This window comes from Hylaeus anthracinus, unplaced genomic scaffold (assembly GCF_026225885.1).
Source record: "Hylaeus anthracinus isolate JK02 unplaced genomic scaffold, UHH_iyHylAnth1.0_haploid 12002, whole genome shotgun sequence".
Classification (NCBI taxonomy): Eukaryota; Metazoa; Arthropoda; class Insecta; order Hymenoptera; family Colletidae; genus Hylaeus; species Hylaeus anthracinus.
This window is the reverse complement of record NW_026534349.1, coordinates 11,316,251-11,329,567: the sequence shown is the minus strand read 5'-3', so window position 1 is coordinate 11,329,567 and position 13,317 is coordinate 11,316,251. Positions and strand designations below refer to the sequence as shown.

The window sequence follows — 13,317 nt, the reverse complement described above, 5'->3', positions numbered from 1 at the left end:
AATTAGTCCTTTTTCTCGCCGTTATTTGCTATGAGTTTATTCGCAAAAAAAAATGTTCGCGGTAAACACAACATAGCTGCGCATAGGTACAACCCACTGAGAAAAGAAGAAAAAATTGTTCAGAATCGCGAAGGATCTCATTGGAAGATTTGAGACGCGTTCGAATGCTGTCGAGCCCCTCGTCGAAAAATCGCCGTGTATAAGAACATTACGCAGAGATGGGCAAAATTCTTATCACGATAAAATTGTTGAATAACGAGTGAAAGATAAAAATTACTTTCTATTCGTTATACGTTATATACAAATTAGAAATTATAGAATAAATTTGAATTCTACTTTAAACGAGTAAAACATTGATATGCATAAATGTTCGCGTATAAATCACTATATCGTGTTTTTATTAATCTATTATTCAAATAAAATTCTGACCATCTCTGACATTATAGTGTGTACACTCTTAGACCGTCGATTCTGTCGTATCGTATACGTTTAGTATGGTTATACAGGTTCCTTGAACACTTCCTCTGAACATGTACACAGAGTCGACGTACGAGAAAGACGTGTCAGGAAAACGTGGAAGCGACCACGATTGTTTAAAATAATGTATTCGATCATATGTGTGCGTGTGTATGATTCTCTAATTATGTATAAATTGCGATCGACGGAGGTAATATAATTTCTAAGTGAAAGGTGTATCGATTACGTAGCGAGCCATCGAACATAACGCATTGGTTGGAAAAATCATGTTATGAATTTAATATTCGAGATATTCGTCGAAGTCTCGTTTACGACCAATTCGAATACTCCGCAAGGAAACAGAATTCGTCATGAGTTCTCGAAATGACACGGCATCGTTGAGCAAAATGTAATCTATGGTTATGATTACCAAGCAATCGGTAATCATGATTAATGATCAATGAATAATCGAATACGATTAGATCTGAAAGATTACAAATTACTGATCTGTGATTGCAGATTACAACTTAATCTGACAATTACGAGAGATTATTACTAAAGTAATCGTAAAGTAGTCACTGCCCAACTCCGTAAAACGAGAAAGGAACAAGTTTCACGAGCGTTCGCGGCGTTATTCGCAATCCTGTTTTCGTTAAGTGCATCGGAGATGATCGAAGAAACCTCGACGATAAAGCATACCCCCAATCTGCGGGATGCTCTTTGTTCTCGCGTGTTGCGTGCGCTTTCATATCAGTACGATCTTGCGCTCGACGATCGTCACACTAATTCTAGCAATACACTAGACTATCCTACAATCTTTTAGTTAATGTACCAGGGGCCCATTCCCTGGGAATTCGTTAATCAAAATTCAAGGTTTGCGATCAATCTTGGTTGTCGACCTTTAGCAATCTATTTCGCTGCGACATCAGTGTTCGCGCCTTAGCATGTACAATGATTTTAGTCATCCGTGTGTTAATTGTTGTTGTATGCACTTAATGTGGTAAGACGGTTCCTCGCAGGCAGAGGTGGGCAAAAATTCTTATCTAAACAAAGATCTCAAATAACGGATAACATGTGAACAACTTATTATTCGTTACTGAACGAATAAAAATTAGAATTTGAGTCATAGAATTGTATTATATCTCATGTTGAATGAACGAAAACTTATCTAGCTAACTATTCGATCGAATAAACGTTACGAATAAATCACTGTACGATTGATTTTATTCGTTGTGTATTATTCAATTAAAATTTCGCCCATTTCTAATCGCAAAGGAGTCATTAATGTAAAAATGAAGAGAAGAACGAGAAACGATCGATCGTGTCTTCTGTTCTTGTAAATCAGGGTGTGTTCTTTCGGTGTAACGCGGCGTTTCGAGGGGTAATGAAATCATCGTTCCGTAGAGAAAAGTGAATCAAGTTGAATCAAGTTCGAGTCTGGACGCGATGAGAACATATATTGTTTCAGTTCGATAAACATCAGTCGTCAATAGTCCGTCAAAATTGACGAGAACGTGTATTTTGGATACACGATTACAAATCTAATATACTTGATATTCGCGTGCGATATTTACTTTATACTATGATTTCATATACGACAGGAAATATTGGCAGAAGCAGAAAATGTATATCGAAACTAATACAAGCGTTGAAATGTTGTGTTAGCGAGATCGATCCAATTTTCTCTCTGTCATGAATAATCGCGTAACGTGGCGTCCGATCTTCCACAGAGGAGAAATTCTGTTTCAATGACGTTTGAATAATTTCGAATAAGATCGACACACGTTTATCTTCCAACGATCGCTTTTAATTATATTCTTCGTGAGTTATTTTTTCATCAGTGTAATTCTTTGTGTTGTGAGCACAGGTGCTGATTGAAGGCATAGTTTTTTTTCTTTTTGTTCAATTCGTGGCAGAAATTAAGATATTCGTATTAATTAAGAAAACTATTCAATATTTCTAGTTATTTTTACTTTATTTTATCTATATTATATCATTAGACTGACCAATCGCAAGTGTCTTCGAATGTTTCAAAGAATTCCTCTGGTTACAACATTGCGCCGTAATCGAAGTAACGAGCTCAACAATGACACGAATTCTAAAATGGAGAAAAAAATATTTAAAAAAAAAAAGGGAGAAGTAGCGAAGAATGAGTTCGAGGGAGAGAACGAGAAGATGAAAAGTGAGAATGAAAGTGAAAGAGGAGAATGCATGTGCTTAGGTATTATGATTGTATAATACATGGTTTGTAATTGTAAATACGTGAAGAAATCATTGGCAGCAATTTAAACAGAATACAGAATATCTATGTATAAAAAGTAATAAGTACTAATACACACCTCTATATATGTGATAAGGTTTGTAATATTTAAGGGAGGCCGATAGATTGTATAACCTACTAGATCTCAGTGTAAGTTACTAGGTAAAGACGTAATAATTCGTAAGTAACACCAAAATCACTCCGCTGTATCAAAAAATAATTTTTTATATAAGTTCCCACGGGCGCACATCATCTCCAATGGCACATGAGTTTTAGTAGACTTATTACGACTAACGATAGCGAGACATTAAGCTGGTTGTACATAAATAATAATGAAATGAAGAATAAATGGCTAAAATAAAGAAATGCTTGATGTTGTTAAGTAAGAGAGAACGTCTACTGGGCCAAGTTTGTTCGCACGCTTACCCTTGATATCCACTGCACCATTACTGTTCAAACGAAACCTTACATTCTTTCCTTTGTTTGTGTAATCCATGTTCTCCGAAAAGAAATTAAATAAAAATATTATTCAATCTTTAACACGACTTTTCTAGATAAATACATCTCGTATACGTAAAATACATTTTAAGCTTACGTGTAATCTATCTTCCCCAAAAGATTACTGCAATATTAAATCACGATATAAATTAGTAGTACTTTGTGAAGGATTTTTGAGTCATTTTTCACTTTCTGTCAATAATCTGGAACTTAATATACATAGAAAGTACACGCGAATCGTCACCCATGTTTTATTAAATTCTCGAGTTACTTAACAATATCAACTTGAACTATGTTGTCTGTACTATTAGTCCTTAAAAGTAAGAAATAAAAACGTTTATTACATATTCGAATTAACGTTACAAGATAAATGTGAATACAAGAGTTACTGTAGGTTATTAATTATACATGCATACAGAATTACCTTTCCTAGTTTGTAATTTTACATGTTATATATATACACATGTATATGTATACATATATATATAAAGATATAAATATATAAATAAAGAGCGAGAGAGAGAGAGAGAGAGAGAGAGAGAGAGAGAGAGAGAGAGAAACTGGAACAGAATGAGAGAGTATTATAGTCATCTATAGAAGAGATACTAACTGAAACATTATTGTTTCATGTTTGACGTTTTCTTTTATGTTGCGGATCTATTAGAAAGGATAAGAACCATCATTGTGTATACTATTAATGCAGATAAAACATTGCATATTATACGTTATTATAATCTCGACGACTATATTAATTATTTTAAGGGTTTAATTATTAATAACTAATTGAAAGTAAGCTGTGCTGGTAGTTTTTCATTGTGACCACTCCTGTCATTAGGGTAATTTACGTGTAAAATATACGATAATGATTTAATTAGCATAAAATAAAAATATATTAAAGTTAATATAAAAAACTTGAGAAAAATTATTTTCATTCTAGTATGTCACGTGTGTGTTTCGAATTTCTTTATTTTGCCAATAATATTACATACAGATCGCTTATTTCTTTACGAGTTTTAAGTAATATATATTGCATTTATGAAATATGTAGATTTGATGTATTTTAATATATCTTACGGTGTTAATTTAAACATCACACTATTTTTTAAAACGATAAAATTCTTTCGACTTGTGCGTGAATGAATCCATCGGCGTCCTTGGATTTGAATCCTTCTTGTGTATCCATCGAAATCAAACTCTCGTTATACAACGAAACTTTGCTGTATCGGCCAAATACAGATACTGTAAGGTCGAAATAATTAAATTGTATATGAAATTTGTTTTATTAATACGTACCACTTCCTTTACATACTATGTTTTCCACTGTCTAGCTTACCTTTAACGCACCAATTTTAATGTTTTCTCTCTAACGGTTTCAAAGTCTTCTGGTTGTCTTATATTTGCCTAAAGTATAACTGTTATATTTTTTATACGTGGTATGGAATTCATTAAAATGTAGACAGAATTGGAGCGAATTGTAGGCTTTTATAAGCAGAACATTTTGTTTAGGCTACAATCTAGATACATATATGTTCATATAATATATTATATATTATTAATACCGTAAACTTTGTAATAATCTCGCAGCTAAATAATCACAATATTAACGCACATTAATAATTATTATGATTAATCAACAGATCAACTTCTATCGATCGACAGCGATCTATAATTACTTCTTATGCGAAGTAGAAATTTCAACATGTAAGTACATATCGACATATAACGTACAGTAGAGATTTTAATTTTATTTGAACAGACATAAGTTTTTATAAGTTGGACATTTTTCAGATGAACGTGAATACATTTCTTTGTAGGAAATTAAAAGCGACATTTGTATCATCATAATTAGAGACGTGTTGCAAGTTAAACAGTGACTAATAAATGAATTGTATAACAAAAATATAATAAATAAGTTAATGTACATTTATCGCTTTATCATACAGTGAGATATCTCAACAATAAAATTGTAATTAATTAATATCAATGCACACATCATATTTTGTATCAAAATTGATGTGGTCAAAGCGTATGTAATCATGTTACACGTGATACTTATACTTTTCATGTGAGTTTTATAAGCGTTACTGATTCTGTGAGTGAAATGAAGATTAAATCTTCAAGTCAATACGACAGTCTATCAGTTTTTGGAACGGTAAATAACGAAACGTTAATAAGGAGAAATTTACACATATATCACGATTCTCCTCTACAATACATCAAATTCCGTTGCTAACCCAGCCTTTATTATTAACAAATGAGTGGTTTGGGATACAGTAACGTATTATGTCTTAGGTCATTCTCTAGCCTCATTGCCAACATGTTTATTCGTTCTCTATTAACTTTTTATTCGCGGAGGCACTTAATACCGAATGTATCCTCCTTTTAGCACCCTTTATATTTCGACCAACTTTGGATATTTATGATATGACATTCTGAAACATAATTAATCGCTGGATGTCTGTGCGATCTAAACAATTGACTGCGTGTCCCCTATTAGTATTTTAATTCCATAATCGAGATCGTCCAGAGTTTCCGGTAGCTGGTATTACTGATGAAGTCAAACTAACGGCATATTAGGGATACGGGAATGTGTGTTTTGTTTTGTTTACTCAAAAGATTTTCTTATACGTGAAGTTTACTTAGATCATCCAAGAACGATTTCGGTGTGATTATATGCGACGAACCTAAAAAAAGTAACATGTAAATATATTAAAGTAATATACGAAATATAATACGAGTTTACAATTGAGCAATACTTTATCAAATATACTTGCCAATTATTACTTCCCAATTTTGTAAGGCATCTGTAACTTCATACGCGCATCGTATTTCAGAGAAACAAACACCACCGACTACGAAGACGATTAAACGTGGTACATTCTTGATGGTTTGTTGACCTTTATCTTTGTGCCAATGCCCGTATCGTGCGCTGAAAATGAATGTTAATACAATGTTATTGATAAATCGAACTACTGTACGAACAAGTCTTTAATATACCTGGTTGGAGCATGATATCCTGAACTTGCTGCACGTCCTGCTAAAAATGGGAAATGTTTAGAATCTAGTTTGTCTTCAATGGCGTCTTCCATGATGTCTTTCATGATCGGTGTCCAGCGACTCATTTGGTAAGTTTGTTCCGTAATTCTTTCTTTACGTTGTACAGTATACAATTTCTTACGGTTGCTACCCTGTAATATTAAGAATATAATTTACTATAAAAATAAAATAAAACTTAAGACATAATCCACTAATAAAATTGACGTGTAGCTTATTTATCCTTATTAAATATGATTACTTACATCTACAACAATATTGATACCAAGATTTGCCATATTCACTATAGTTTGCTTGTCATCGGCAGATATTTGGGCATGATGAACTAAACGGTTAAGATTCTCGTCAGAAATACCGCTTTTACTAATAACGTACAAGGCGATAATTCGTAGCTTGTCTAAATGATGTACGGTTTGATCGAGTAAAATTGGAGTAATGTTTTTCATTTGATCTTTGATACGCTCGCCCTCGGCATCCGTACCCATTGCCAAATCCTAGTAAAATGTAACACATAAGTGCGTATTACGTTTAATGTATGCTTTGCATAACAATATTAGGATCACAGAAAACAGGTATTATAAAAAAAGTGTCACATACTTGTTCCACTTTGCAGAGCTTATCCACACTTCCTTGATAACGTTTCATACAATCTTCTGCTAATTGTAAATGGGTTGCGTATTTGCTCAATTCTTTCTGGTACTGTGGCATTTTCTTGATCATCTGTGAAAGGTCCCGCATACTTTGTTTGTCTCCTTGCGGCATTCTCTTCGATTCCGTGAAGTTCTTCAGCTTTTTGGTAACCTTTCTAAAAACAAATGATTCATAATGCAGGAAATCAATCGTATTTTCTTAGGACTGCATTGAATATATCTCAACTTACTGTGAAACTACGGCAATATGTTGATGTCTAAGCTCTATCCACAAGTCATCATTCTCATCCAATAATACTTCCTTTTGTACTCCTGCTGATGCTTCGAACCTTGTATAAATTTTCTTGTGTTAAAATACTATTTTAAATTAAGAATGTACAAAATTTTATTTTAGTAATAGATAATCAATAAAATAGTATATAGCAATTTACTAAGAATGTTTATTTGGTATTCGTTATTCGAAATTTTAATCTATATAAGAACTTTACCAGTCCCTATTTCAAACTAATGTCTCTTGCGCATATTGTATTATTTACCTGTAAACATCGTTCTCAATGTCTAATAAATCATATGCCATAGCTTGTAACGTCAACTCGTGCAGCAGCGGAGAGACACAGTCAAATCCTCTATCCAGAATTAACAATTGAGAACGCGCTTTCTCGGGTCCTTCTCCCATCGTCGGTTCATCCGCTTTATAGGCATCTAATTTCTGTTGAACCATGTGGGCTAGCTCCACGTTTCGGTCGAAGTCACTGTTAGGACAGACCATATAATCCAGATAAGTATTTGAAAAGTGGTGTAACATTTAATTGAGTTCTTATTTATGTATTTAGTTATAAAAAATATTTAATTTGATACAGTCTTTTAATACAATGGAACACAGTTTTTGTACCTTCGGTATCTGACTGATGGATACTCTCCAAGGGTGGAACAGAGTGTCGCGATCTGTTCGGCTATTCTTTCCATGTTGGCTGTCCTCAAGTTGGAGAAGGAAGCATTATAAAAGCAAGGGAATGTTTCGCGCGAGTCCAAGGAGAAGACCTGTTTAATTACGTGCTTATTTCAGCGTTATTTTTGCAAATATTATTCTATCTTCGCCTATTATACTTCAGAGTTCCAGCAGTGACATTAATAGCGGACATACATGTATACGTCACAAAAATTAAAAAAAAAATACTTAACAAAATTGCGAGAAATAACACGATACAGAACGGCATGCTAAAGTTTCAATGCGAAAGGAACGTAGGGAAACATACATTTTTGGACAAAATGATGACACACATTAAATAATTATCGTTTTAAATCATTTTTACAAGCTATAAATTGTAACTATTTAAACTAATCTTCAGGGGCTATAACTATATTTTATTATAGCTACAGTACGGATTTAGCAATCCCGAGGTACCCGAGCTATTAGGGGGTTCAGTGTGCCCCAAAAGACTACTGGCATTTCTAATAGGGATGCCAGAGAATGATGAAGAGAAGTATACATATAAATAAATGGAAATACAAAATAATTGAAACCAAGAATTAAATTAATATAAAGAACGAACAATTGTAAGAGTAGTACATTAGCTACTATACTCAAGTACGACCTTGCACCAAGACCTCTGTCTCGTGTAAGCATTTTATCTTTCCCATTAATTCTTCCTAAACTGTGCTTGCATATGCCCCGATTATTTGTATCGTCTAGTTACAGATTATGCAAATTCAGTAAAAATATGTGTATTATCATTTTGTCCAGAACTGTATGCACGGTAATTACAGAAGTCTTTCGCCTATATTCTACTCCGCAAAAGAAAAAACTGAAAAGTACAGAGGAACCACGTTTTGCTTATCGAAACTCAAAATTGAAAGTAACTATTGCGATTTGCCACTCTACATCTAGCGACTACGAATTTTCTTCGTTTTTTTTTTTGATCGTCACCTGCGATTCGTAAGGCAGGAAAGCGATGTTGATCTCTTTGAGGGTTTTGATCTTTTTAGCGGCGAGAGACTTGCAGATTATATTGAACATCTCGTCCGGACACGCTGGTCGCGTAACAAGCATGAATGCATTTCGTCGTTAGTACGTGCTTATATGGTGAATACTGTACAAAATTTGGGAGCAGGGAGAGGCGTCAAATAATTGCGTTAACATTGTCGCGATCGCTGGTCGAGAAACATGAGAAATAGGTTTGTGAGTCGATATGCCATAAGGGTGGAAGATAGATCGGTGTAACACGGTGTGTGATTGTGAGCCCGTCACCACGAAAACAGTTAAATGATTAGACATTTGTTCTCTCGTTAGAGCATCCTGTGCTTTACCTGTTTCTCGTACGGTATGAAAGCGATGTTGATCTCTTTTAGTGTCTTTATGCGTTTAGCTACCAGCGAGTGACACAAGTCTTTGAACAACTCATCAGGACACGCTGCAAAGAGATATACTTAGCATCTCACGGTGAGTATGGAGAAGTACTGGAAGTACCGTTCTGCCCGTTCTCCTACAATTCTTTCTCTTATTTCCAAAAATCTTGCCCCTTGAACGTGTATTAGGTAAAAAAAGAAAAAAAATGGGAGGTCGGGAATGCGTTCTTATGCGTATACAAGGAACAGAAGAATGTACTTATTACAGATATGGCCGAATTAAAATAATGTCTATTGAAATTGAAAAGTTTTTTGTAGACTGCTGGATCCTCATATGTAACATATTTTGGTAAAATTTTTTTTTTAATTATTTAAGAAAAGTTCTCGGATAAGATGGATGTAAATATACTCTCATTGGTTGGAAACAGTCTTGATACGAATCTCATAAGAAATTCACTGAGGATTATTAATAAAAATACAACACGAAGATAATAAAATTAAAAATATATATCCAAAGCTAATGAGAGGTGCATCTCGAATGTTTACGATTACGGACAAACATAAAATACTAATTAGATTACTATGATGTAGGTTTATGAAGCAATCGACTATTTTATTGAAAAAACGTAATGTTTCTTGCGTGATTCTAATTTGGCCACGCCTGTAAACGAAAAGAAGATGACCCAAGATGAAACTCTAGGACCGTCCCGACTCTGGACAAATAGAATTCTCGATTACGTTTGTCGTAAGCGAAGAAACGTGAATGGTACGATAGTACCTTCTGTAAAATAGACGTGGGCGACTTTGTAAATAGTCCCAGTTGGATTGCTGAAGTCTTCGATCAGTTTTTGAACGGATAAATTGCATGGTGTTATGAGATAGATCGCCTCCATGGTGGGTAGGGGTTCCCGTTTTTTGTTGATATCTTCGACCAAGGTAATGCCTTGGGCACTGATATCGTGCATTTTGCAGCATGCCGACACCATCCGCATGGCTAATTGATCCACTACCAAAATGCGCCATTGTACACCACTTCCTGAGGCCTTTTTTTGTTTAATGACCTCATTCATAATCTCTGCAAAAGGAAGCAAAACATTAATAGAAATATTTAGAAATATGTCATTTTATAATGAAAGAAATATTTATTTTCTACTTAAAAATATTGACGTGTGCATAATGTCTAATATAAAAAAATAACGCAAAATGTGTAATATACATATAAGACTTTCGTCAACGCTGTTTCTTACGCGTATTCTTATGCAATCATCTATACTTCCTTTGAAAATTATTAAGTTTATGATTTAAACAATTTTCTTCGTGCAATTTTGCTTAAAATTTAAAACACAACCGATAGTAGTTAAGTTTATATATTTTTTTCGATTACTAGTCACTTTCTGTTGCGTCTAATAGACGCGCACTAAAGTTTTACTCGAGTAATTCAATAATTTTATAATATTTGCAACATAGAATTATTTATCAAAATAACAGCTGTGAAGATTAATTAATAATTAATCGCGACAATGGTTGAACGATTTAAAATTAAATATGAAGTCTTTTGGCGCTTTCAACGTGTATTGATCGTTCTTACGGAGCTATGACGTCATCCGCGACAGGTTCGTATATGAGAAGCAGCGCCCCTCATTGAAAACAATATATCGGAATAAAAGAATATCAAGATTCATTGGTTCATTGTCGCATTGATCAAAATAGAATTTGACTGCCATTTAAGATGGAGAAGGACTTCATTAATCGAACAGTATGAGTAATAAGATTCCATCGCGATATAGAAATCGTCTTACGGAAAAATCATTTCCTCAATGGGTTAGTAAATAGTAGTATCGATCGCAAACATTGTATTCTACCGTCTAGATTTAAAGATTCTATGATAAATAGGAAACCAGTATTTTCCTTCCATTCGTTTCATGAAATCGTGTATAAATAGCGTGACATTTAAATGAAACATACAAAACTATATTACTTGCTTTGTGTGTTGTCAGAAAATTGAATATGAATGCGTAAAAAATACACTCCATATGATAAGGAAATTCAATTTACTTTGAATATGAAAACGTTGAATTGACGTTTCGTGTTGCTCATTTTTTTCATGAAGAGCATAGAAGAATAATATACTAGAAAAGTAACAATGTTCTCGAGACAGGTAGACACAAATCCGTTTATTAATTTGTCAGTAAACCAAACTGTATGAAACTAAGTATCGTTAATATACTTCGCATATTTACTTAGAGAGAAAATTAATTAAATTGTCTTCGATGATCAACAGATTAAAATTTTGACCAATATGTGCATCCATAACCTGCTTCTATATTCATACGATAATACATCAACTTTAAGGTATATAAAATTCGAAAACAACACGCCTTTGCAGTATTTGACATTTCTATCTAGCAGCCGCTCGCAAACGATGAAATCATCACAGCACATACGCCCCTTTGGAGGTTACACACTATGACAGTGGTTTATCCCAACATGTTTTTTACGCAAGGAGAATCTACGCGTATGCTTCGATGTCACAACACCGTAGTATCTCGAAATTTGATTAACATCGCGAAGAATTAATTGTCTTTTTCGTTACTTACTCTGACCGACCTGTCCCTTGAGCGCCATTTTGCCAGTTACTGACTGCAGGTTTGGTTACCAGGTGGCGCATTTGTAGGAAGACGAAGATAGTTTCAAAATTATCTTAACCACGATCATCTACTAACGTTCCTTGGTTCAAATCGATCGTGTTGGCTCGCGCTCGATAATGTAAGTATTAATTAATTATATATTTTGCAATCTTTCTTTCGAACAACTTACGTAAATCTAAGAAATGTCGACTGTTTTTTATTTCAGTAGAAGTACAAGTAACCTGATCTATAACCTGGTGCAGATACATGTGATGGAATTCGTTGAAATTACAGGTAGGAATGAACGTTTTCCAATAAAATCAATATCTAGTAACATTTCAGTGATTTACGATACGTGTTTACTTATGTTCGTAAAAAATTAAATTAAATCGTAAGTTTGTACAATTGTGTATGTTCATAAAATTCTAAACTGTACTAAACGTGTCTCTTGCTCTTATCAATATGTAAGATAAGTTGGCAATGAAATATAACATTTGTGGGGAATATCTCTTTAAGGATATATTGATTATGTATTTGTAAAATTAACAATTCTTTTTCACAACTTTGAATAGAGCATGGGGTTAATAATATTTTTAAACAATGAAACTTGGTATAATAATGGGTTATTAAAGGAAAGAAAATGGCGGTTTTCTCAGTTCACTTTCGACATATCGAAATTCGATTCAAGAGATACTTATTTCGATAATCGTTTCATCCATTTATTGGTTAGTCCTGCTTTCAGTTAAGTAAACCCCTATTCGAACATAGCGTCTTTCGTGGTTACACAGTGCTGATCGTAGCGTGTTCGATGCCTGCTTGCAAATTATGAATTGAGTTGGTATGTCTTTCAGTTTTACATGTTATGAAAAGTGTAATAAATTTAATAAAGACAAATAAGAAATGTGATAGGAAAATAGTTTATGCCTCGAATAAATGTTTCATAAGTAACATTTTTTTCTTGTACTCTGATCGAGTTTGTACGGAAAATAAGATATCGTAACCATTTTTTTTTTGCATTTATTAATTCGTTGTATTAGAATTTCCTTTAAGGGAAAATAATTTTAATTGAAAATATTCGTACGTTGTATTTCTACACAACGATTCTTTACTGCATACATGGCTTTCTTATGGGTGGTATTTATCTATACGTATATACCGTTAATCGATAAGACAGTCCTTGATTATTACAATCTAGTATTTATATAAATTTAAATCATTATCGAACAGTAGAATATTATAATCAATGTATGTAATATGATTATGTTATATAATTAAAAGTAGGATATCTGACCGATATGAAAATAGTTAAAATGGTGGCATGGCAATTTATATTCGATATATCGAACGCTGACTCGACAGACACTTATTTCGATAATCGTTTCTAGTCGTTTATTGGGCGGCCAAGTTCGCGTCTCTAACACTCCAT

General features: G+C 33.6%; 1 protein-coding gene across 2 annotated transcripts; it reads right to left on the bottom strand.

Annotated features, from left to right (window-relative positions):
* Positions 1-4,936: 4,936 nt before the first annotated feature.
* On the bottom strand, positions 4,937-12,019 carry LOC128891857 (protein ROP). Of its 2 annotated transcripts, none has more exons than XM_054151761.1 (11): positions 11,862-12,019; positions 10,043-10,339; positions 9,226-9,329; positions 7,811-7,959; positions 7,455-7,670; positions 7,149-7,247; positions 6,866-7,073; positions 6,514-6,762; positions 6,212-6,402; positions 5,989-6,143; positions 4,937-5,898 (listed from the first exon to the last, which is right to left on the bottom strand). In XM_054151761.1, exons 1-11 carry the CDS (start codon positions 11,887-11,889, stop codon positions 5,837-5,839), a joined length of 1,758 nt encoding a protein of 585 aa, XP_054007736.1. In that variant the 5' UTR covers positions 11,890-12,019; the 3' UTR covers positions 4,937-5,836. The 2 variants fall into 2 exon arrangements, with proteins under 2 accessions (XP_054007736.1, XP_054007733.1); XM_054151758.1 differs by lacking the exon at positions 9,226-9,329 and adding an exon at positions 8,846-8,949.
* Between the last annotated feature and the right edge of the window lie 1,298 nt (positions 12,020-13,317).